The 26,072-nt window shown below is 50.5% G+C and overlaps 2 protein-coding genes across 2 annotated transcripts in view; one reads left to right on the top strand and one right to left on the bottom strand.

Annotated features, from left to right (window-relative positions):
- Positions 1–20,938, top strand: part of Nlrp5 (NLR family pyrin domain containing 5) — a 30,690-nt gene extending 9,752 nt beyond the window's left edge. The window contains exons 7-13 of the mRNA XM_075952630.1: positions 4,379–4,546; positions 5,820–5,990; positions 8,683–8,853; positions 11,950–12,120; positions 13,577–13,747; positions 16,161–16,331; positions 20,806–20,938. Of these exons, the coding sequence (XP_075808745.1) occupies positions 4,379–4,546; positions 5,820–5,990; positions 8,683–8,853; positions 11,950–12,120; positions 13,577–13,747; positions 16,161–16,331; positions 20,806–20,938 (1,156 nt within the window). The remainder of the gene's footprint in view (positions 1–4,378; positions 4,547–5,819; positions 5,991–8,682; positions 8,854–11,949; positions 12,121–13,576; positions 13,748–16,160; positions 16,332–20,805) is intronic.
- LOC142837522 (transcription intermediary factor 1-beta-like) lies at positions 285–3,510 on the bottom strand. The gene is made up of 7 exons (XM_075952643.1): positions 3,486–3,510; positions 1,713–1,921; positions 1,303–1,622; positions 1,097–1,220; positions 926–1,012; positions 705–842; positions 285–617 (listed from the first exon to the last, which is right to left on the bottom strand). Exons 1-7 carry the CDS (start codon positions 3,508–3,510, stop codon positions 441–443), a joined length of 1,080 nt encoding a protein of 359 aa, XP_075808758.1. The 3' UTR covers positions 285–440.
- Positions 20,939–26,072: the final 5,134 nt, after the last annotated feature.

Raw genomic sequence — 26,072 nt, 5'->3', positions numbered from 1 at the left:
GACCAACACTGTAAAGGGTGCATGAAACAAGTTCCCAGAAACACAGGATGGGAGCTGACTGGAAAACAATCATAAAGAGGTGCATAACTCTTTTGGGTTTTTTTTTTAATATTTCTTATTGTTTATTTTATTTTATGTGCACTGGTGTGAAGGTGTCAGATCCCCTGGAACTGGATCTTCAGGCAGTTGTGAGCTGCCATGTGGGTGCTGGGAACTGAACCCTGGTCCTCTGGAAGAGCAGTCAGTGCTCTTAACCGCTGAGCCATCTCTCCAGCCCCGTGAAGTTTTTATTAAATCCACAGAAGTAAAAACCATTTTGTGAAGAGGGACTGTAGGACAGGGCCACCAAGAGCAGGAGTCAGGCCACCAAAGGAGGAGAGGGTATGGGGTAAAAGGACAGAGACCAGAGCTTGACCGGGCTGACCATAAGAGCTCCAGCTTCAGGGACCATCCCCAGGGCCACCGGACAGCTCCTGAGAACTTAGGCTAGCACTGGGAAGGTTCAGCGGTGGTGGTTCTACCAGCACAGCAGAAAACTTGGTGTCACCAAAGGCGTCATTCATGCGCGTCTCAAAGAAGCGCTGCAGGCCGATGATGGACTGCACATCCGCCTTGTCCTGGACGATTTAAGAGGACAACGGTGAGTAGGTCCTGGCTTTCTCCTCCCCCATCCCCACCCTCCCGCGTTCATTCTGCAGGCTCACCTCAGTCAGCTTGTTGAACTGCTTGAACATGCGGCCCACATCTTGGGCAAACTCCTGGGGAGAACTATAAGGGGGTGACAGCTTCTCTTGAAGGCGAGCACGTATCAGGGTCAGGTCTAGGGTACCACCAGGCTGCTCCTGCAGGGAGACACAACATTGGCATGAGGGGATACACCACTACTTCTTGACATCCCCAACCTCTCCTGCGTTCTGGAACTCACCATGGAGAATGTAGAATCAGTAGCCAGCTGGTGCAAGGGGCGGCAGGGTTCATGGCAGAACAGGGCCAGAAGGACGCGCTCACATTTCTAGACGGCACAAGAGATGGCAGTTAAAGGATGGAGGGGGCTTCAGCCACTGGGCCACCCAACATCTAAGCATTCAGCCCTTACCCGCTGGTTGACTGGTGAGAGCTTAGCAACCACACCAGTGTTATCTGATCCATCCAGGCTAAGGCTTCCATCTTCCTCCTTTAGGTCAGGGATCACGTGGCAGAGTGAGCAACTCCACTCTTCCCTAGGGAGAAGAGTAGATGTAAATGATGACAAACATTCAGCTCTCCATGATCTATCTTGATCCAGCCCAGCCTCACACATACCCTGGAACATCCTGCAGGGCAGGGAGGTGGCAATCCAGGTGGAAGCAAAACTCGCACTGGTTGCACATGACCAGGTCACCTGGCTTCTGGCAGACGCGGCAGATAGTGGCACTGTCATCCAGGATACCTGGTCCCCCTACTGGGACTGAGGTACCCTCAGGAGCCACCACTTCCAGGCCTGAGCTAGTACTGCCACTAGGTGAAGCCAGGCGTGGTCCCTCAGTCCCAGGGCCTTCAGCCAGAGTCATCAACACAGGCTTGGTCTCAGGACCCTCAGTGGCAATAGGTGGGGCTCCAATAGCAGCTTCTGTCTCTTCTTCCTGTAAGACAGTTGAAGTGCTGTTACCAAATCTGCGCTAAGAGGTGTCAGCTAAGAGGTGTCACCGTCCTGTGATGGAAGACAGGCTCACCTTGACAATGGCCATGCCAGGCAGGGGTAGGGCACCAGGAGCTCCTGGGGGAACAGTCCCAGCCTGACCAGCTGCTGCTGCTGCAGCACCCCGCTCAATAACAATCAGATTGTAATCCTTAGTGGTGTTTCCAGGAAAGACCTTGAAGACTGGTGGCTGGCTATCAGCAGTGAGATCCAGATCCAGGCACCCAGGGAGTGGGGGGAACACTTAGGGGCGCAGCCAAGCCGCTGGCTACTGGCCTCTCTGCAGACGACGGCGCCACCGGTGCCACCTCCCCCCTTTGCTGCTGAGCCGTGCACTGCAAGACTTGCTAACAACTGCCCAACCACAGGAGGTGCATAGGTTTGAGGCAGGCTTAATTACTGTGGGTTTTGAAGGATGCATAGGAGTTGGTTAGTAAAGAAAGAATGAGAGGGCTTTGGGGGCTGGCAATCGAATATGAAGTAATAGATCAAGGTCATGCTTTACATATTTACATTACTCTTTAATACCTTTAAGCCAGTGAATATCGTGCACGTTTATGAGCAGCTAATTGTTAAATATACCAGAAGTAACAGCAGTCAGCCTGTGAAGGAAATGGACTTGTAATCCCTTCAGAAATTGGCTTTGAAGTGGAAAAGCAGAATTTATAGAAACGATGAGGTATAGAAAGATCTACGCATGACAGGGCCTTAAAGGGAGGGGGGGAGCCTGTGTCCCTTCAGAGACTGCAGAGCAGCTGAGAGTGCGCAGGACAGCGTGCTGGAGGGCTGCTCTTGCCGAGGACTCGGGCTCTGTTCCTGGCATCTGCAACCCCAGATCCAGGGGATCCAACCCCTCCTGCCGCCTCCACAGGCTCTCCTGCACCTGCGTGGCGTACATACACTCATGCGGGAGCACAGCACGTAACCATTAAAATCTTCTGTAAGGGGGCTGGAGAGATGGCTCAGAGATTAAGAGCACTAGTAGCTCTTCCAGAGGTCCCGAGTTCAGTTCCCAGCACCCACATGGTGGCTCACCACCATCTGTAATGAGATCTGATGCCCTCTTCTGGCCTGCAGACACATGTACAGACAGAACACTGTATAAATAATAAATAAGTCTTTTAAAAAATTAAGACTGTGAATATTAATCCCAGCACTCGGGAGTCAGAGACAGGCAGACCTCTGTGAGTTTGAGGCCAGTCTGGTCTACAAAGCAAGTTCTAAGATAGCCAGGGCTACACAGTGGAACCCTGTCTCAAAAAGGTGTGAATGAGAGAGAGAGAGAGAGAGAGAGAGAGAGAGAGAGAGAGAGAGAGAGAGAGAGAGAGAGGGAAAGAGAGAGAGGGGGAGAGAGAGGGGGAGAGAGAGGGGGAGAGGGGGAGAGAGAGAATGCTCAAACCATCACAGGAGTGCTGTGTTGAGTCAGAAAGCGCCCTTTGTCAGTGCCTCTCCAACAAATCCCCAGAACAAAGGAAAGGTCTGACTTTGTGAACCGTTAGGATAATGAGAAGTTTCACATCATGGTGATTTAGTTCAGCAGAGCATATGTAACAAGGAGCCTGCAGGACCAGGTACCTTCAGCTGAAGGCTGTCGCCACCCAGACAGCTTCTTAACTGTCCCAGTGAGAGCTGTGGGGAGGCTGGCCTGTGTGTTGCTTGCCTCAGGCTGTGGGGTCTGGCCTTCCATAATAAATGCTCTCACGATAACAAAATTCGGAGCCTGCTACAGATGCCACAGATCTTGAGGTAGGAGAAGAAACATCAGCTCTACTGTAGACCCCCCAAATAAAACCACTCCTCGACTTACCTCGCAACCCAGGGAAAAGCCACATGACATCGACTTGAGGCAAGTTCCTGTTCTAGCAAATGCCTTGAGTTCCTGCCCCAACTTCCCTAGATGGTATCTACAAGCTGTAAGATGAGTTAGACCCTTTCCTCCCAAAGCTGCTTCTGGTCATGGTATTTTTATCACAGCAATAGAAACCCCAGTGAGAGGACAACCAAAAGCACTGTGGGGAAGAAAGATTGTTTCACTTTGTAACTTTCAGGCTGAGTTTCTGAGGAAACTAGGCTACAGAGTGAGTTTGTGAGATCAGTTTGGGATAAATTAGACCCCGTCTCTAAAAAGAAAAAATTAATTGGAGCGATATAGCACAGGGCTGTAATCCCAGAACTTGAGAGGTGGAGGCAGGAGGACCAGGAGTCGAAGGCCAGCACAAGGCTGTGTAGACTCTCAGAAACAAACGGTATGTAATAGTTTACAACTTTGAGAGCCAGCGTAGAAGGGTAAGGCTGCAGTGAGTCTCTCTGTCCCACCAGCCAGCTCCCAAATAACAGCACAGAGACTTACTGGTTATGAAAGCTCAGCCTTATCTTAGGCTTGTCCCACCAGCTCCCAGAACTTAACCCATTTCTAGTTGTCTCCATTTTGCCTCGTGGCTTTCTATCTTTTTTTTTTATTCTGTATGTCTGACTCCCTTCAAGTCCTGTTGGTGTCTGATGAGCACCTGGATTCATCTACTTCCTTTCTCTCTACCTGGAAGTCCTGTCTATACCTCCTGCCTAGCCTCCTATTGGCCGTTCAACTCTTTATTAAACCAATCACGGTAATTTGTCTTCACACAATGAGCAAACATGCTATAATTTAAGAGAAAAAGGATTAAGATGTGACTGTATTCCTCATCTCTTCCATTTCTGCAGGCTTAAGGGTGCAGAGATAGCCGCTGGCCTTCAGTATCTCTGGATGACCCTCATTACAAACCGAAACTTAAAATACCTCAACCTGGGGAATAATAATCTGAAGGATGATGACATTAAGTTAGTCTGTGAAGCGCTGAGACACCCTAACTGCTCCCTGGAGACTTTGCGGTGAGCTTCGTTCTGGTTATCAAATGCGTGGCTTTCAGAAAGTCGCAATAAATAGAGGACTTGAGAGACGTCCCGGAGAAGGGCGGCCATACTGATTTGGCAACACTCTCACTGGGAGTGGGAGAGCCGGGAGAATTGAGAAAGAGAGTGGACTGCGTGCCAGCAAAGGACGCATCTCAAATAGTAGATTTCAAGGTATAAATGCTGTGCCACGGTGAAACTCCTCAGTGTGTTGTAAAAATTAAACAGGACCAGTGAGATGGCCCAGTGGATAAAGAAGTTTGTCACTAGTCTGGTGACCTGAGATCCATCCCCAGAACCTAGTTGATGGGGGGGGGGGGTGAGAGAAATGACCCCTGACCTCCACGTGCACACTGTAACACGTGTGCGCACACACATTCAATAAATGTGGGGAAAGACCGGAAACACTGCATGCTGTGGAGTATGTACCTGGAACCGTGGTCGCTGAGCCAGGGATGGTGAGCTTGAGAGGCCAGCCTGGTTTGCCTAGCAAGATCCTGCGTCTAGAAAAGCAGGGTGGGGAAATCTGCGGATGTTGCTCGGTTGGTGAAGGGCTTGTCTAACATGCAGAAAGTGTCCCTTTAGTTCCCATCACTGCACAAAACCAAGCACAGGGTTTGTACGTTGAAATCCCAGCACCCAAGAGGTAGAGGCAGGAAAAGCAGAAGCCAAGATCATCCTGGGCTACTTAGCGATTTTGAGGCCAACCTGGGCTACGTGAGGCCTTGTCTCCGAGGAAAAGAAGGGGTCGTGTGCACCCTCCGGGATTTTCTTTGAGTGGCCATGTGACCACGGCAAACTTTCTGAGCTAGAGCTGACATGGGTCACTTGTCAAGTCATGCTGAGGAGTTGTCACTTTCGTTCTTTTGCACTGGATTGTGTTTACTAATTTTGTGTGTGCGCGTGTGCATATGTGTGTGGTCAGAACAACTTGTGGGAATGTGTTCTCTCCTTCCAACGTATGGGTCGTGATATCAAACCCAGGTCTCAGTCTTGGCAGCCAGCTCCTTTACCCCAAGCGTTCTCACCAGCCCAGCACTTTTTCATTTAGCGAAGCATAGATAACTTATTGTATCTATGGGGTATGGGGCGCTGGGTAAAAGCATTGGCGGGCTACTATAAGGAAAAGGAAAGGGGAAGCTATTTGTGTGCACCCACCTCCAGTTCCTAAGTAGCTGAGTCAAGAGTGTGTTACCCTGGGTTACCCAGGAGGGATGAGAAAAATGTCTCAGGCTATTATCTGTCTCTGCAGACTGGATTCCTGCGAGCTGACCTCCGCTTCTTACAGTATGATCTCCGAGCTCCTTCTCTCATCCACCAGCCTGAAGTCTCTCAGCCTGGCAAGAAATGGGGTGACAGAGAAGAGCATGGGGCAGCTCTGCGGGGCCTTGAGTAGCTCCAGGTGTACACTCCAGAAGCTGATGTGAGTCCCGCTCGCTCTCTGTCAAGCTGAGGTGTCTGGAAGACCGGGTGGGACTGGAGTGGCAGATGTTGCACTCGAGAATAAGGCCTCACAGGAAAGCCCTGTGGGGCATCAGAGAGACCCCTGTTCACGCCATCATAGCCCTCCTGTGCAAAAGGAGAGTAATAGGAATCAGCCCAAGACCTCTGTACTGACAGAGTGCCTTTGGAGCGTGAGGCTTACATGAGCCAAGTGGATTAGTTCACACTTGACTCCACGGTTAGAGATGATCTCGTTCAGTGACTAGTGACATCCTTCTTGCCTGGCCCAGCCCAAAACAGAACATGGGCATGGTTGGCACAGGGTCTGGTTGTATACGACTGTAATTCCAGTACTCAGGAGGCAAATACAGAAGGGCCATAACAAGTCTAGGGAGGCCTGAGCTACAGAATGAGCTCTTACACACACACACACACACACACACACACACACACACCGGAAATAGGTGTGCTGGTCAGGTGGATCTGTGGGTAAGGAGCATGTAGAGCAAACGTGGGGACCAGAGTTCAGCTCTCCAGAGCCCACGGAGATCCAGATAGACCTGATAGATTACACAGCACTAAGGAGGCAGAGACAGGATCCCCAGAGCAAGTAGCCATATAGCGGAAAGAAAATAGGCAGCCACCAAGTTGTCCTCTGCATTTCACGTGAAAGCCATGGCGCACACATGCCCCACACATACAGATAAAACCCGAGGGATGAGGATGAGAGGGGAGCCATGGCGCACAGATGCCCACACATACAGACAAAACCCGAGGGATGAGAGGGGAGCCATGGCGCACAGATGCCCACACATACAGACAAAACCCGAGGGATGAGAGGGGAGCCATGGCGCACACATGCCCCACACATACAGACAAAACCCGAGGGATGAGAGGGGAGCCATGGCGCACACATGCCCCACACATACAGACAAAACCCGAGGGATGAGAGGGGAGCCATGGCGCACACATGCCCCACACATACAGACAAAACCCGAGGGATGAGAGGGGAGCCATGGCGCACACATGCCCCACACATACAGACAAAACCCGAGGGATGAGAGGGGAGCCATGGCGCACACATGCCCTCATACATATAGACAAAACCCGAGGGATGAGAGGGGAGCCATGGCGCACACATGCCCTCATACATACAGACAAAACCCGAGGGATGAGGATGAGAGGGGAGCCATGGCGCACAGATGCCCACACATACAGACAAAACCCGAGGGATGAGAGGGGAGCCATGGCGCACACATGCCCCACACATACAGACAAAACCCGAGGGATGAGGATGAGAGAGGAGCCATGGCGCACACATGCCCACACATACAGACAAAACCCGAGGGATGAGAGGGGAGCCATGGCGCACACATGCCCCACACATACAGACAAAACCCAAGGGATGAGAGGGGAGGAAAATTTTTAAATTTTTTGTACATGTGTATACTAAGATTTACTTTATCTTGTAGGTATCTGTTAGGGCAGTACCTACAGAGGACAGGAGAGAGCATCGGATCCCCAGGAGCTGGAGTTCCAGGTGGTTGGGAGCCATCCCATCCAGATGCTGGAGATGAGCAGAGCTCTAACCACTGAGCCGGTCCTCCAGACCCCACACCTATATATACTGTCTGTAGCAGCTCGACACCCTACACCCATATTCTCTCTCACCCATAGCCGACGCAGCCATTTCTCTTCCCATGATAGTCACAGTTGTATGTATCTACATAAAATCTTGGGCTGGCTGGTGAGGTTGCCGCCAAGCCTTGGTGATCTTAGCCCAGGTCCTTGAAGCCACATGGTAAAGAGTAAACTGACTCTTCAGTTTCCTGCTAAAACACACGGTGCCCCCATACAGGCACATAATAAATAAGTAAACTGTGCTTTAAAAAGTATGAGGTGGCTGGAGAGATGGCTTGGTGGTTAAAAGCTCTGACTGCTCTAACAGAGGACCTGGGTTCAATTCCCAGCACCCACATGGCAGCTCACAGCTGTCTGTAACTCCAGTTCCAGGGGATCTGGCACCCTCACACATACATGCAGACAAGACACTATTGCACGTAAAAAATATGTAATTTTTAAAATTCTTTTAAAGTGTGAGGCTGCCAGTACTTGGGAGGCAGAGGCAGGCAGATCTCTGTGAGTTCAAGGCCAGCCTGGTCTCCAGAGTTCCAGGACAGCCAGGACAGAGAAACCCTGTCTCCAAACAACCAAGGGGTGGAGCTGGAGAGATGGCTCAGCAGCTAAACACCGTTGCTCTTCCAGAGGACCTGGGTTCCGTTCCAGGACCCACATTGGGCATCTCCTAGGTGCCTCTGACTCCTGCTCCAAAGAATCTAATGCCGCCTTCTGGCCTCCTTGGTAACCCAGATGGCGTGCACATATACAGACACGCACACATACACACACTTTTAAATTTTTAAAATTTAGATCTAGGAACCACAATGAAATTGGTTGAGTTCACTTAGTACACCTGTCTCTGGTTGCCTCCATTTTCCTACAAACAACGCAACTTCGTTCTTTATGGTGAAAATGTTTCGCTGCCTGCATGCACATTTTCCGTGTTGGCTGCTCTGTGGCTGAACACTGTCGCTGGCTCCATAGCTAGGCATCCTGGGTAGTGCTGTGGTGAACAGGGACTCATTGTTTCCTCTGGGGGGCTCTCCTTGCAGACTGGACAGCTGTGAACTCAGCCTGGTCAGCTGCCACGGTCTGGTCTCAGCCCTTTCAGGCAACATGACCTTGACCCACCTGTGTCTGTCCAACAACAGTCTGAGGACGGAAGAGGTGAGACTGCTGTGCCGGTTCATGAAGGGCCCGCGGTGTGCTCTCCAGCGGCTCATGTGAGTCTGGCTCCTTTCTCAGTTCTCAGGGGGAGTGACGGGCGGTGGCCAGAGAGATGGGGTGTGGTGGGGAGTGTGTTATAACACCCCAGCAGAAAGCAACTTCAAGGAATTTATTTTAGCTTACTGTTCCTGAGGGATAGAGTCCAGCATAGTTGGGGAGGCTTGGCAACAGTCAGGAAAAACAAAATGGCCGGACAGGAAGCAGCTGGGCCGGTTTTTATACACTCATGGGAAGCAGAGCAGGAAGTGAAGGGAGGCCACCACCTCTCTAAAGAGCACCCCCAACTGGGAACCAAGTGTTCAGACAGGACCCTTAGGTAGATATTTTGTGTTCAACCCACCACACCCTGTTTGTGTAGGACTCTGGTTCTAGGACCCTCGTTGGTATAAAAACCATCTTGTTATTGCTGCATGGATGACGCAGAAGGGTTGAGTGTATCAGGAAAACAGTCATAGGTTTTTATGTTTGCTGTGTGTGGGGTGGAGGGGACAAGCATGTGCACCACCGCGCACAGGTGGAAGTCAGAGTCGTCATACTTGTGCTCGGCACCTTTGCCCGCTGAGCCGTCTTGTCAGACCACAGCTGGTGTTACTGGTAACACCGTGTTGGAAAGGGCATGCGCTGTCTCTACAGAGCTGAGAGTCTGTGTGAGAATTAAGGTTTCCAGGGAAGCTGGGCAGACAGCTCAGCGGTAAATCACCTGCCACAGATGCATGAAGACCTCAGTTCGGATCCCCTGAACTCACCTGATGATTAAAACAGGTGCTTGGTGCACTGTTCTAATCCCAGTGCAGGGAGCAGGAGACTGAATCAGCAGCCAGTTAGAGGGCTTGGCTCAAGAAACAAGCTAGGGTTGGGCTTGAGAGATGGCTCAGCAGTTAAGAGCACTTGCTGATTTTTGCAGAAGACTCAGGTTCAGTTCCTAGCACCCAGGTGGAGGCTCACAACCATCCCTAACTCCAGTTCCAAGGATCTCATGCCCTCTTGTGGCCTCCAAGGGTACTGCACACAATAAACATACATAGGGCATCCAAACACTTCCACATACAAACTAAAAATCTTTAGAAATGAAAGTGCTCATGAGCAGCAGCTCAGTGGCTGCCACACACGCACATGAAAAGACTTTTAGGTGGGTGTAGAAGACTCAGAGCTAAGGTCACAGATGTGTGGGATTGGCGACTCCTAGGAAGGCCACACACGCGTGGACTGCAGTGGGAACAGCCTTTCCCGTGGCTGCTGTGAGGCCATGTTTCCATGTAATTTCGTCAGCTTCTGCTATCTTCAGCCAGAAATCTTAGGCCTGGCAGAGTGAGAGGTTCTTGTTACTTGTATCGATGCCGTTTGCTTACTCTGGCTACTAGGGGCTGGCTTCTTGCTGCTTATTCTCTTTGAACAATCGGTCCACTGGTAACATCGCGTGAATAAAACATATACGGGGTGTGGCAGCAGGTGAAGGAGCTGGCTGCCTAATGGCTTGAGTTCAATAACCCAGGACCCACATGGTGGAGAGAGAGAGCCAAGTGTCACAGTTTGTTCTCTGACACACACACACACACACACACACACACACTGCGATCTGAACTCGCTGGCACACATAGTAAATATATACGTGTGTCTGTCATAAACCAGGAGGTGTGTTAAGATAACCCGAGCGTGGTGGGGTGGTGTTTTACCTTATAACTACAATATTCAGGACGTGGTGGGGTGGTGTTTTATCTTATAACTACAATATTCAGGACGTGGTGGGGTGGTGTTTACCTTATAACTACAATATTCAGGACGTGGTGGGGTGGTGTTTACCTTATAACTACAATATTCCGGACGGCGAGGCAGGAATGTTCTGGGATATCCTCATCTACAAAAGGAGTTACCAGGGCTGGAGAGATGGCTCAGTGGTTAAGAGCATTGCCTGCTCTTCCAAAGGTCCTGAGTTCAGTTCCCAGCAACCACATGGTGGCTCACAACCATCTGTAATGAGGTCTGGCGCCCTCTTCTGGTCTGTAGGCATACAGACAGAACATTGTATACTAAATAAATAAATATTTCAAAAAAAAAAAAGGAGTTACCAGCCAGCCTGGCCTGCTGAAGACCCTGTCTCGGAAATATTAACTAGTGCCAGCAAGATGCCTCAGTAGGTAGAGGTGCCTGCTGTCAAGTCTAACAGTGTGAGTTTGATCCCGGGGACCTATTACGGTGGAAGGAGAGAGCCAGCTTCGTCCCCTGACCTCAGTTCACGCACTGTAGCATATGTGCAGTCTCACACACAAACGTAAAATGTGATTTAAAATGTTTGAAACTCTTGCCGGGCGGTGGTGGCGCACGCCTTTAATCCCAGCACTCGGGAGGCAGAGGCAGGCGGATCTCTGTGAGTTCGAGACCAGCCTGGTCTACAAGAGCTAGTTCCAGGGCAGGCTCCAAAGCCACAGAGAAACCCTGTCTCAAAAAACCAAAAAATAAAAAATAAAAAAATAATAAAATAAAATGTTTGAAATTCTATTAAAATACAGGGGAAATAGGTTTGGATAATCTGTGCACACACGTGCGCACACATACATATGCACACGCACACACACATACGCGCACACACACGCGCGCGTGCACACACACGTGCGCACACATACATACGCACACACACACACACACACATACGCGCACACACACACGTGCGCACACATACATACGCACACACACACATACGCGCACACACGCGCGCGCGCACACACACACACGTGCGCACACATACATACGCGCGCACACACACACACACACCAACCACAGCATACATATGGGTGGCAGAGAAGCTAGGAGTTGGTAATCTCCTTCCACCATGTAGTTCCCAGAGAATGGATCCAGGTTGAAGTTCTCAGGCTTAAGGACAAGCACTTTACCTGCTAAGCCATCCTGCCGGCCCGGTTGGAGCTCTCGCTTCGAGTGTGTCCAGTGCTAATAAGTATCCCGGTAACTTCCAGGGTCTTTAACCACCTACCACTTAAGGCTCACGGCAGTGGTCAATGTAAACATGAGCCCCGTCATAGAGTAAACTGAGGCAGAGAGGAGCCCATCCCACCCTCCTCCCCTTTGTGTCCCCGTAGACTGAACCAGTGCGACCTCAAAGGAGATGCCTGTGGCTTCCTGGCGCTGATGCTGATCAACAACAGAACGCTGACACACCTGAGCCTGACCAAGAACCCAGTGGTGGACGACGGCGTGAAGTTTCTGTGCGAGGCTATAAAGGAACCAACCTGTCACTTGCAAGAGCTGGAGTGAGTAGACAGGGGTGGCTAAGGGTCATCTCTGCTACCCACTCTAGATGGCAAGAGAGGTGGACACGAAGACACGAGACTAGTCTAAAGGTCAAGTGCTCAGCCCTATGCAGTCACACTGGCTGGGGAAAGCGATGGAGCCCCAAGGCAGGAATACGCGTTCAGGGTCACCCTTGATCCCTTGAAGTTTGTTCATTTCTTCAGAGATAATTTGGTTTTGTGATTTTTGGTTGGTTGATTGGGTTTTGTTTTGTTTTGTCTGTTTAGTTTTGGGTTTTGTATTTTTGTTATTGTTTTTGGTTTTATTGTTTGGTTTCCAGGAATGGAACCAAAATTCTTGTATGTGCACTCTACCACTGAGCCACACCCCCAGCCCTCACTGGGGGATCCTAGGCAGGGGCTCTACCACTGAGCCACACCCCCAGCCCCTCACTGGGGGATTCTAGGCAGGGGCTCTACCACTGAGCCACACCCCCAGCCCCTCACTGGGGGATTCTAGGCAGGGGCTCTACCACTGAGCCACACCCCCAGCCCTCACTGGGGGATTCTAGGCAGGGGCTCTACCACTGAGCCACACCCCCAGCCCTCACTGGGGGATTCTAGGCAGGGGCTCTACCACTGAGCCACACCCCCAGCCCTCACTGGGGGATTCTAGGCAGGGGCTCTACCACTGAGCCACACCCCCAGCCCTCACTGGGGGATTCTAGGCAGGGGCTCTACCACTGAGCCACGCCTCCCAGTCTGCACAGTTACTTTTCAAAAGATGCCTCCACTCATCCATACCTGCTGCAGGTTCCCCTCCCCTGCTACCCATCTCCGAGGCTAACGCGCCACCCACTCTGCGCCACTCGTGAGAACAGATAGAAAAGCTGTCTCTTGGGGATGGGGCCTGCCTAGCAAACCTGAAAACCTGCATTCAGATTTGCAGAGCTCACCTAGCTGCCCCCTGCATGTGCTTATAACCCCAACACTAAGGGAGGAGGCGGCCAAGCAGATCCCAGGGATCACTGGCCAGCAAGCCTCTCTAAAATGACAAGTTTAAAGCATAGGGAAATAGAGGCGTATACCTGATGTCAGTCTCTGGACTCTCCACAGGCATGCACAGGTGTGAGAACACCCCTACCCGCCTACACACATACGCACGCGTGCATACTCCATGCACAGTAAAGGCCATCTCCCTTTAAATTGCAGTGTGTGTTTTCTTATTTGGAGTGAGGGCCTTTATGGGCAGCGGTGCCCACATGGAGGTCAGAAGACAGCTTTCAGGGGGCAGTTCTCACCTCCAACCATGTAGACTCCGGGGATGAAGTTTAGGATCATCACTCGGGTAGCAGGGACCCTTTATCCAAGACAGCCTCGTAGGAGAAAATAAAGGCAGCCGTTCCCAGTGTTCCTGAATATTGCTCCTGCGCTAGTCCGCCCCACTGAGGGCGTGGGTTTCCCGTGTCCCTCGCAGACTGGTGGAGTGCTGGCTCACCGGGGACTGCTGCGAGAATCTGGCCAGCATGATCACCACGAACCAGCACTTGAAGAGCTTGGACCTCGGCTACAACAACCTGGGTGACAGCGGAGCCATAGCCCTGTGCAAGGGGCTGAAACAGAATAACAGCTCCCTGAGGAGACTTGGGTAATCTCTTAGGGTCGCCTCTTTGAGGGGCTGAGCTCAGAGGAGGTGGTGGGAGGGACCCGAGCCATGACCCCGAGGTGGTGTGATGGGTGTCAGGGTCTAGCGGGTGGGGAGCTTTCAGATGCTCGCTGAGCCTCCCCCCTGTGATTGGCACAATGCTGGGTACTGGGTATTGTGTGGTGGAAATAGTGACAACAAAGGCCTTGGTGGCACCGCACATAGGATCTAACGGGGAGAATGAACCCAAAGCAACCAGTGGTTAAGACTTTTAGTCTCAGCATCTCAACCACCTGACCAGAGTGCTACCCAGATACGGTGGCTCACACTTGTTGTTCTAGGAGAATCGTCTTGAGTTTGAGGCCAGTCTGGGGTTACATTGTGAGGTTCTGTGAGATCCTATCACACATGTGCACACCCACAGACACACACGATATACACATAAATAAAAATAAAAGTAATTTTTTTTTAAATACTATGGGCCAGTGACATGGTTCAGTAGGTAAAGGCACCCAACCATCTGAGTTCTGACACTGGGATTCAAATAGGAGGAGAAAACTACCCATAGTAGATTGTCCCTTGACCTCCTCATGTACACAGCAAACACACACGTGCGTGCATACACAAAACTAGTCAGTGTGACTTTTCAAATATCAGAGCACACCGATAGACCATGATCCATTGGTTTTCTTTCCTCGGAGGTGGATGCTTTCTGTTCAGCACAAGTGGCCTGGATCTTATGTGTCTGTCTCAGCCTTTTGAGTGTGCGGGTGAACAGGAGGGCACTCCCATGCCCAGCTCAGTGGCTGCTGAATCTTTTTATTTACAATTTGCCGTGTGTGCTTGGGTGTGTGCCTGCTTGTCTTTATTTGCGCCACATGCTTGTCTTTGTCCACCAAGGCCATAAGGAGAGCATGCTCTCCTGGAGCTGGAGTTCCAGGCTGCTGTGAGCCATCTGACAGGAGTGCTGAGAAGCAAGCCCGAGTCCTCTCCAAGAGCAGCAAATGCTCTTAACCGCTAAGCGTCTTTCCGATGCCCTTGTCAGTGATATTCTCTGGCATGCTGCTCTTCTCAGGAAAAAGCCCTAATTTTTTATTGCCATGCATTTATCCTAGATAGTACTGGGTTTCTTTTTTTTAAAAAAAATATTTATTTATTTATCATGTATACAATATTCTTTCTGCGTTGTGCCTGAAGGCCAGAAGAGGGCACCAGACCTCATTACAGATGGTTGTGAGCCACCATGTGGTTGCTGGGAATTGAACTCAGGACCTTTGGAAGAGCAGGCAATGCTCTTAACCACTGAGCCATCTCTCCAGCCCCAGTACTGGGTTTCCCAGGGACGTTCTCATTCAAATATACGTAGTTACTTCGACCATGTCATACACCTTTTGACCCCCACACATACCTCCGAACCTTCCCCTCTCACATCCCCCCCCCCATCCCACCAGTCCTCTTCATTGGCCTGGACAGCTTCACAGCTACTTTATGTATATGACTTTATGTATCTACTTACAATCTAGGCTCCAAGAACAGAAAACAATGCAATATTTGTCTTTCCAAGTCTGACTTAATTCACTTAATACGCTAATCTCCAGTCCATCCATTTTCTTCGATGCTAACCCTTTACTGTAAAGTTTTCAGCCTCCCATGGCCCACAGAGTCCCTGAGCAAGCTCGGACCTGGACGTGGTTGTCTGTTAAGGGTCCTCCCACTAGAGCAGGTCCATGCAGCTTCTGTGGATGTGTGTGTCTGGACATCTGCCTCCTTCACGCACTTCCCCATTATTTGAGTCTCTGGAGCAATATCACTTTTGGGGGGAAGAGGGGTTTCTAGACAAGGTTTCTCTGTGTAGCCTTGGCTATCCTAGAACTTGCTCTGTAGCTAAGCTGGCCTCAAACTTAGAGATCCACCTGCCTCTGCCTCCTGAGTGCTGGGTTTAAGGATGTGTGCCACCACCACCAGGCATGGTATCACTTCTTAATCAGCTAGTATTTGTGTTCCTGTGTCCCTTGTATTCCCTATTTCAGTGTCTCTGGTCCCTTTCACAAAGACAGTTTGAGGTGTCCCCAGAAGCTCTCAGATCCAGAACAAGAACTTAAGGGTTGGGACTATCTGGGCTCTTCCCAAGAACAATTAAATCAAACTCTGGGAACAGAACCCCACTCAGATTTTTTGTTTGTTTGTTTGACTTGGTTTTGAGATAGTTTCTCTGTGGCTTTGGAGCCTGTCCTGAAACTAGCTCTTATAGACCAGGCTGGCCTCAAACTCACAGAGATCCACCTGCCTCTGCCTCCTGAGTGCTGGCATTAAAGGCGTGCGCCACCACCGCCTGGCTTCCCACTCACCTTTTTTAAACACTGGGTTGAAGCTCTTCTGGGCTGAGTGACAGATTCTTGCTTGGGCTTCCGTGTAGGCTGGAGGCGTGCGGGCTGACTTTCGAAAGCTGTGAGGCCCTGTCATCGACCCTCGCTAGCAACCAGTGCCTCACCAGCCTCAACCTGGTGAAGAACAGCTTCAGTACGCCGGGGATGTTGAAGCTGTGTTATGCCTTCCGCCATTTCACCTCCAATCTGCGTATAATTGGGTAAGTCCCTACTGATCGTCTCCTGAGACGTAAACTTGACTCTCTGACACATTACTCGGAGAAGCAGCAATGCTTGGAAGTGATTGGGATCCTTGGCTTGGCAACTATCTTTATCGAAAGCTTTGGTTTTCAACCTTCCTAATGCTGTGACCGCTCAGTACAGTTCCTCATGTTGTGGTGACCCCCCAACCATTAAATTATTTTCCTGACTTTTGTGGGGGGGGAGGGGCAGTTTTGAGACCGGGTTTCTCTATGTAGTGCTTGCTATCCTGAAACTCATTCTGTAGACCAGGTTGGTCTCAAACTCAGAGATTCACCTATCTCTGCCTCCCAAGTTCTGGGATTAAAAGTGAGTACTATAACTGCCCAACTCATTCGATTGTTTTCATTGCTGCTTCATAAGTGTGATTTTGCTACTGTTGGGAATCATGATGAAAATATCTGATATACAACCCATAGGTTGATAACCATTTCTCTAAAGGGTGAATCCCATTAAGTTGTGGAATGCCAGGCTAAGGGAACATGGGTGTAAGAGACAAGACGCATGACTCGGGGAGCTGGCCTTTGAGCGGGAGCAGGAGGGAGGACCACACACATTTGCCCTCACACTAAAAGCAGAATTGCTGTAGGGTCATCAATTTTACTTCTGGACATATCATCAAACCCATTGAAAACAAGATCTCAAAGAGATGTCTGCACCAGGCACGATAGCACACACTTTAATCACTGGAGGCAGGTGAATCTCTGAGTTTGAGGTCAGCCTAGTCTGCCGAGAGCAGTGGTTCTCAGCCTTCCTAACGCTGCGACCCTTTAATACACTCCCTCGTGATGGGATGACCCCCCAACCATAAATTATTTCATTGCTACTTCATAACTGTAATTTTGCTACTTTTATGAATCATAATGTAAACATCTGGTATGCAGGATGTCTCATGGGGGACCTCAAAGGGGTCATGACCTACAGGTTGAGCACCGCTGACGGTTCCAGGACAGCCACGGTTATGCAGTAAGCCCTGTTTGGGAAAAAAATGTTAAAGAGATAATTAGGACAGTCATGTTCATAGTGGCGTTTTTCAAGACAGGGAATTTGATGCCTGCTCATCATGGCTGAGACACAAGGACTCTGTTAAGAGAAGTCAGTCACAAAGCTGTTGTGTAACCATGCACGTGAGGGCCCTAGATTTAGACTCAAGACAGGAGGACTGGAGGTTACTAAAGGATGAGACAAAGAGGGCCGGGTGGTGTGGAGAGATCTTCCTTAGATAGGTAACGCCCTGGGTTCCATACCTGGCACTGCCAAAATAATTTAAAGGGGAGAGGAACATTTAGAGTTCCCATATAATGTCTGCAGATTTTTCAGTTTGGGATGATGGGAAAGTTCTCTGGGTGACGGACGTGGTTGCTCTACAGTATAGCTGTTAGTGTGATGCCTTGTATGCGCCCCAGGGTGGTTAAAATGGTTCATTCTGCTGAGTTTCATACCTGCAGTCCTAGCCCTTGAGAGAGGGAGACGAAGAAGATTGCCACAAACATGGCGCTAGCTTTGACTACATAGTGAGTTCCGGGGTGGTGTAGCCCACAGCCTAAGACTCTATCTCAATCAAAAGTAGACAAGTTTGTCCCCCATGTTAAACATTGAATGGAGCCACTGAGAAGTTGCTGTGTTCCGATAATTAACAGCCCCCATTCATGCAAGCAGCTATAATTAAATGGAGTGGGACTCGAAAGATGGCTTGATGCTTGAAAGCATTTGCTGCTCTTGCAGAGGGATGATTTCTGTCCCCAGAACCCACATGGTGACCCACAACAGCCTATAACTTAAGTTTCGGTGTCTCTGTGCTCTCTGCTGGCCTCTGTGGGCCCTGCACGTGCACAATGCATGCAGACACGTGCACAATGCATGCAGACACATGCACAATGCATGCAGACACGTGCACAATGCATGCAGACACGTGCACAATGCATGCAGACACATTGCACAGTGCATGCAGACACGGTGCACAGTGCATGCAGACACGGTGCACAATGCATGCAGACACGTGCACAGTGCATGCAGACACGTGCACAGTGCATGCAGACACGGTGCACAATGCATGCAGACACGTGCACAATGCATGCAGACACGTGCACAATGCATGCAGACACGTGCACAATGCATGCAGACACGTGCACAATGCATGCAGACACGTGCACGTCTATTTCTTAAGATATTGTTTCTTTGTATGTATGTGTGGAAATCAGAACAACTCGCAAAAGCCAGCTTTCTCATTCCATCATGAAGGTCCCGGGATAAAATTCAGGTTGACAGGTTAGCAGCCAAGTATCTTATCCACTGAGCCATCTCACGTGCCCAAATGTACTTAGAATCCAAGAAAGTAATTTGGCTGAAGTTCCAAGCAAAATGGCACATGCCTGTAGTCCCAGCTCTAAGGAAGCAGAGGCAGGAGGATTGCTGCACATTTGAAGCCAGGCTAGCCCACCTAGTATGTTCTGGGTAAGATCCTGGCCACAAAAACAAAGAATTGGGCTGAAGAGGATAGGGCTGGCAGCCCAGATGAGGTTGGTGGTGAGGTGGCTCAGTTGAGCGACTGCTCCAGGTAAGAGCCACGGGATGTATCCAGAGTACACGTTTTAGCACATGCCTATAAATGCATAAAGCCCAGGGGTGACTGTAGGGATGGAGTGTACCATTGGAGACGACAGGGAAGGGGCGGTAGATGGGGAACCCTGGCTGGGTGAGGCTGGCAGTCTTTACATAAACATCTCACAAGGTGCGTGTGCAAACAAGCCCAAAGGGCAGAATGTTGGTTTAAAGAACCAACTGGAGCCAGGAGGTGGTGGTGCACACACCTTTGATCCCAGCACTCAGGAGGCAAAGGCAGGTGGATCTTTATGTGTTTGAGGCCAGCCTGGTCTACAGAGCCAGTGCCAGGACAGGTTCCAAAGTTACACAGAGAAATCCTGTCTTGGAAAAAATAATTTAAAAAAAAAAAAAGAGAGAATGTTACCAATAAGCCAGCAGTCTGACAGGCCCAGATGGTGAGTATGGTCTTAGCAGTTGGTGCAATCTTGGGGAGATGGCTGTCTATAAAGTGCTTCCTATACAAGCCTGAGGGCTTGAGAGTTCTGCTCCCTAGAACCCCTGTAAAAGCCAGATGTGGTGGTTCACACACCTGCAAGCCTAGCGCTAGGGAGACAAAACAGAAGATCTGGAGTTCATTGGCCAGCCGGCCTGCCTAGCCAGTCAGCAAGCTCTAGGTTTAGGGAGTTTCTCAAAGTGAAGAGTGAGGGAGAAAGACAAACGGCCACGATGCTGACCTCTGTCCTCCACCTGCACACTTGCATGTGTGTGCACATACACACAAAACAGCACAACACACAGCGCACACACGCGTGCACACACATACAAAACACATACACAACAGTTACACACATGTACACACAATACACACATACACACTAAAGACACATACAACACGCAAATGCACTCACACATGCACATACAAACAATACACACATATACACACAAAAAACACAATACACACATGTAGACACAATACCGTGCACACAAAAAACAACACAGTACACTCACACATGTGCACACACAATACACACCTATGCACACACAATATATACAATACGCACACACAAAAACATAACACACATACACATGCACACATACAATACACACACACACACATGCACAGCACACATACATACACCCATGCCCACACATACACATATGCACACACACACACATACTGGAGCACACCCACACGCATTCACCACTACCACCTAGTCAGTTTTACCAGCTGACCTTCCAGAGGCCAAGTGGGATTTCTCTGCAGCTGTTGAAATGTTTTAAATAGCCCTCTTCTCAAGTGGGATGGGACAAACACAGCACACAGAGTGGATTTCCTTTGCATTTAGGACTTACTTTTGCATGTGTGGATTCATGTGTGTTTGAGTGTGTGTGCATCTGTGGTTCACATGCCTGCGTGTGCCTATGCATTGAAGTCCCCAGAATGGCTGGGATGTTGTGCTGTTTGAGACAGGGTCTCGCTGTATAGTCCTGGCTGTCCTGGAGATCTAGCTGCTGGGATTGAAGGCCTGGACCGCCATGCCTGGTTTGTCTTTTTTTATTTATTTTTTAATTAGTTCATAATTGGCTGACCGCCCCCCTGTTAGTGCAGCCCACATGCACACGGGTGTGGAGTCCTCCTCGGGGGTTGGGGAATGAGCAGCCAGCAGTGGCCACGACCCCAAAGAAAGAAAAGTGATTCTCCTTCCTCTTCCACTGGGGGTGGGGCCTTGGGAACCACACCCCCCGTGCTTTTTAACTGTGGCAAATGTACTACTCTCTCCCACTGCGAGTTCTCAAAAAGGTTTGTAGTCCTTGGTTTGGCTTCCAGGACATCTGAGAAGGGGGGACAGGTCAAAGATGGGTCCTAGCGTGACAGTCCTTTCTTCCCAGCCTGTGGAAGCAGCAGTACCATGCCGAGGTGAGAAGGCAGCTGGAGGAGATACAGCTTACCTGGCCCCACACGGTGATCACTGGTGACTGGTATTCCTTAGAGGAAGATGACCGGAACTGGTGGAAAAACTGAAGGCATGAGTCCCCCTCCCCCTTCAGACCTCCGTGTCTGTGAAAAACATTTGTCCTGCCTCGGAGGATGTAGCGGGAATGAAAATAAACACTTAGCATGTGGAAAAGCACCAGGTGGTCGTGTTGATCAGTCGGGGTATGGCGTGAGGGCAGAGGTGGAATGGGAGATGGCTCAGTGGGGACAGGGCTTACTGTGCCAGCAGGAGGACCTGAATTTGATACATAGAACCTATGTTAAAAAGTCAGGTGTGTTGGCGCATGCGTGTAATCCCGGCACTGGGAGATGAAAAGATTCTGACAAAATCCACTGAAGGGAGAAACGGTTGATTTTTGGCTAATGGCTCACGAGGAGACAGCCCGTCATGGTGGGGAAGATGGGCCACATCCACACCTAGAGAGTGAGGGATGAAGGTGTATTGCTGCTTGACGCCCATTTTCCGTTTGTGCCGCCTACAGCGGGGTGAGTCTTCCCTGTCATCATCAGCTTTGTGTTGCTGTAACACAGCACCTGAGCCAAGCCAGGCAGCGGCGGCACACGCCTTTAATCCCAGCACACAGGAGACAGAGGCAGGCGGATCTCAGTAATAAAGTGAGTTCCAGGACAATCCAGGATTGTTAAACAGAGAAACCCTGTCTTGGGGGAGGACCAAAAACAAAAACCCCACCCAAACCAACTTATGGAAGAAAGGGTTTATTTGACTAACATTTCCATGTCAGAGTCCACAACTTAGAAAAATCGGGGCAGGAACTGGAGCCGCGGCCGTGGAGGAACGCTCTTACTGGCTTGTTCCTTGTGGCTTGCTCAGTTGGCTTTCTTATACAACCGGAACTTCAGTTGGTGACACTAACCCTCACATGGAGGGGACAGAGGATCCCTGGCACTGGCTGGCTGGCCGGCCCAACCTCAGAATTCCAGAACAAGATACAGAAAGGTGGACAGCACCTGAGGAGTGACGCCTGAGCTTGTCCTGACATCCCCCACATCTTCAAAGCAGAGGTGGAGGATTGAAGGCCTCTCCACCTTGGCCTCCATATTAGCCTTCAGATAATGAAGGTGCAGACTGAAGCTCACACCCATCAGAGGGTGGCGAGCCTCTCAAGGCCTGAGACTGATGCTTAGCGTCCCAGAGGTGTTCTGCCACAAAGTTCATTCATAGGTTGCTGGTTGGCACTAGACTGTGTTCGTCAGTGACTCCCTTCCTGATTGGCTGACTTTCCAAAGCCCAGAGCAGCCCATTGGTTGGCATGCAGAGGCATGTTCACCTCCAAGTTGTCCTGTGTCTGTTGGCTAGAGTTAAGTCTGTTTGGGTAGCTCCTTGTAGCCAGGAATATAGAGCAAACATCGTGAGCATGAACGGGCTGGGAAGAAGCTAGCTCGGTTGGTCAGAGCACCTGCCCAGCACGCAGGAAACCTAGCTCATCCTCAGCACCACATGACCCATGCATCAAGGTTAGTGGTGTGTGCCTGCAACAGCTGCTGCTGCTTTCCTTCCCCTGCCTGTTTAGAATCTTCATCTGGGACTGGGGAGCTAGCCGAGCAGTTAAGCTCTTGCCGTGCATGTGTGAAGACCAGGATGAGGGTTAGGCGTGGTAGTCTTCCCAACCTCCCCAGGGTAAGCTGCCTAGCAAAACCGGCCATATCCACGAGCTTGGCTAAGAGACCCTGTCTCAGCAAGGTGGGAGAGCAAAGGACTATGATTTCCCAAATCAGCCTGCGGCCTTCAGCGTGCACGTTCACACCCAAGCATGTGTGCCCATGTACATGCGCACACCACACATGGAAAGTGACCGGGGATTCCCGACCTTCCTGATGCTGCAATCCTTTAATACAGGTCCCCAACCACAACATCATTTTGTCGCTGCCACTTAACTGTAAATTTGCTAATGTTATACATTGTAAATCCCTGGCATGCAGGATACCTGAAGTGTGACCCTGAAGGGGTGGAGAACCACAGGTTGAGACAATCTCCCTGCTGCTCTCCCGTGATGTGTATATACATCTCATCTCTATGCAGACCTTCAGAGTGCCTTAGACACCAGTGCCATCCTTCCCATGGAGTGGACGGTAGAGCTGTCACTCAAACCAGTAAATCTGCTGGGCACCATCGTCAAACCCAGAGCGTTCAGGAAGCATTCAGAGCCTTCCCCGTGCCTCCAACTGCTTTGCTTGTAGCCCCATTATTCAAGCAGTATTTCTGAAGCCTGAGGTTGGTCTAGGCTTGCTCCTTGTAAAAAGCCTAAAGTCGCCAGGCATGGTGGCACATGTCACTAACCCCCATATTCGGGAGGCAGAGGCAGGTGGATCTCTTTGGTGTGAAGCCAGCCTGGTCTACAGAGTTCTAGGCCTAGGACAGCTACATAACGACAAGACCCTGTCTTGAACAGGAAAAATAAAAGCCTAAAAGGTGATTGGCCTGACTCCCACGCCAACCCTTCGAATGAATGAAAAGCTTATTTCTGGGAGGGGGCGAGCAAGATGGCCCGGTGGGCACAGGCACTTGTCACCAAGACAACCTGACTTAGATCCCTAAGACTCAACAAGGGGAAGCGGGCGCTGAGTCCCCAGGTTGCCCTCCGAGCTGCACGTGTGCACTCCGACGTGAGCGCATCTGGTCACGCGTGTTATTTTTATTTTTCTGGAAGTACGCAGTTATTCTGTGCCGATATCGTTAGCATTGACCCTATGTGAGCGTCTTTGCAAGAACGCCTCCCCCATCCTGGGAGAGTTTGCATCATGTAACACCCAGCCATTTAGCCAGTGTCACATGATCTGCGAGGATTAGGTGGGGGTATAAGGGGCCATAGCAGTTCCCCACAGGCCTGGGAAGCGCCCGTCCTTCGGAACACTGTTGGCCACCTCGACCATCTGATGTGCAGATATAGGGTACACAGCGGCCATGCATGCTTGTGTTGAATAGTGACACTTATTAGCCAGGGGTAGGCCCTGGAATCTCAGCGTCCAGCAGGAAAGGCAGGAGAATCAGGTCAAGGGCACTTCAGCTGTGTGGTGTTCAAAGCCAGCCTGGGATACATGAGAAATCCGAAAGCAGAAGAGATGGATGTGATTGATCCGCATGAGCCCCACAGCTGTGCATTGCATGGGCAGGCGGAGGCCCTGAACTGTCGCAGCCTTTATAGCTTGTCCCAGCTGCGAGGACGGATGCAAACATAGCCTCCAGGGGTAGAAAGATGGCTCAGTGGTCAGGAGCACTGGCTGCTCTTTTAGCGGACCTGAGTTTGATTCCCAGCACAAGCGTCTACAACTCCTGCTCCAGGGGATCCGCTGTCCTTCCCTAGCCTGCAGGGGCACCAGGCATGTACATGTGCAAGACATGCACGGAGGTAAAATGCCTACACATGTAAACGCAACGGAAGGTCAACAGGGCCAAGGAGTCCAGCACTGGAGCTCCTCCCACACCTGTCTGTGGAAAGCAGCGAGAGTCCAGCAGGAAAGCCCCCAAGTTCATGGAAACGAAAACCACCCTCACAAGCAGCATTAGGGGTTTACTCAAGTATGAATATTTATCAGCTGTCAACCTTCAACATTTCAGTTTGTCTTGGCTGACTCGAGGTGGGGAACCCTTATTTGGTTTTGTTTTGTATTTTTGTTCTTTCAAGAAAGGGTTACGCTGTAGTTTTGGAGTCTGTCCTGGAACTGACAGAGATCCGCCTGCCTCTGCCTCCGCCTCCCTAAGGGCTGGGAACCCTTAGTTGTGGTGTGTGCCGCTAACGCCCGTGACAAGTTTCAGGTTCCTGTTAATTCTCTTGAGCGCTTGATGTTCTCTCAGTGAACACCAGATGGCAGTAGAGCACCATGTCTCAGAACGAGGGAGCTGGAGGAGAGGACGGCTCTCTTTCATTCCTGGTACATTTCCTGACATTGGGGCTGCCTACTTCTGTGTTGAGGGACTTCCTGTACGCTGCAGGATGCAGGAAAGCATGCCTGTCTTCAACAGACCACACGCCAGGAAGACTCACCCGCTCCAGGGGCAGCAACCAGAATTTTCACTAGATGTTGAGGGGGCAAATCTCCCTGACCAGGGTTGGAGAGCCAGGGGCCTACATTATTCATGGAAATCTCAGTAGCACCCAATGGCTTTCCCGTTACCCTTGTAAAATACTGATTAAGACACGGTCTGTCCCAAGGTGTCTGCTAATTTCTGATTCTGTGATGGGGAAGTCACAGCCCTTTGGGGTTGTCTGTCCTTAGCAAAGCTGACCCATGCTGTAAGTTGTATCTTCACTCCTTTGGGCGGGATAGTCCATCACGTGAGGATAGACGACCTCTCTGAGCAGGGCTGGGCCTGCGATGAACACGATGCAGCCAGGACTTTTTTTCTAACATCTTTGGTTTTTGTTTTGTGGGGCAGGGATGACAGGCGCATGCGAAAGTGAGAGGCACTAGGGAGGTGGGCAGATCTGAGTTCAAGGTCAGAGAGCAAATTTCAGAACAGCCGAGGCTACATAGAAAAATCCTGTCGGGGGGGGGCAGGGGGAGGAAAAGAAATGAAATCAAGAGGAGCACTTGTGAGCAAGGGCTCTCTCCTTCCACCGTGTGAGTCCTGGGGACGGAACTGTGGTTGTCGCTGTTTGGAGACAGGCACCTTTGCCTACTGAGCCACCTCGCTGGCCCCAGCCAGGTCTTTAGAGTACAGCGGAAACTGTTGGTCAAGGCTAGACTTACTGTGCCACCTCAGAAGCCCCTGATCAGTCCCTCGATTCTCTGGGTCTACCTTCTCCATCTAAGGGAAGTGACATCTACAGTGAGCCAAGCTGGTGGACATTAAACTCCCCCTCCTAGATTCAGGCGTCCACCATGACAGTGCCTTGACTGGAGAAGGTGGGGGTGGGGGTCAGCAGCCACCGTGTGCACCACTTGCTAAAGAGCACTGTAAGTTAGTATCATGTCTCAGGAGTGAAACAGCTGTAGCCGTCAGAATCGAGCAAATGCGCATGCTCACACACACGTGCACACACCACACACACACACACATATGCACGCACACACCTCTTTCATGGACATACATTCCTGCAGGGGTATTGGTGACCAGCAGGAATTCAGAAACAAACTGCATCCACCAAGAAAGAACTGGAACCCTTGTGTCCATGCAGGAAGATGTGTGGCTGCTGTTCAA

The sequence above is a fragment of the Microtus pennsylvanicus genome, chromosome 1, assembly GCF_037038515.1.
Source record: "Microtus pennsylvanicus isolate mMicPen1 chromosome 1, mMicPen1.hap1, whole genome shotgun sequence".
NCBI lineage: Eukaryota > Metazoa > Chordata > Mammalia > Rodentia > Cricetidae > Microtus > Microtus pennsylvanicus.
The sequence above is the reverse complement of the archived record's forward strand: the minus strand, read 5'-3'. Positions and strand labels throughout refer to the sequence as shown.

What these genes read in the sequence shown, in the direction of transcription:
- LOC142837522 (XM_075952643.1), bottom strand. Translation starts at nt 3,510, where the DNA reads ATGTGGCTTTTCCCTGGGTTGCGAG. An exon ending in GCCCTGCAGGATGTTCCAGG is followed by an intron (nt 1,221 to 1,302) that starts GTATGTGTGAGG and finishes TCTTCTCCCTAG; the next exon opens with GGAAGAGTGGAGTTGCTCAC. An exon ending in TCTCACCAGTCAACCAGCGG is followed by an intron (nt 1,013 to 1,096) that starts GTAAGGGCTGAA and finishes TGTGCCGTCTAG; the next exon opens with AAATGTGAGCGCGTCCTTCT.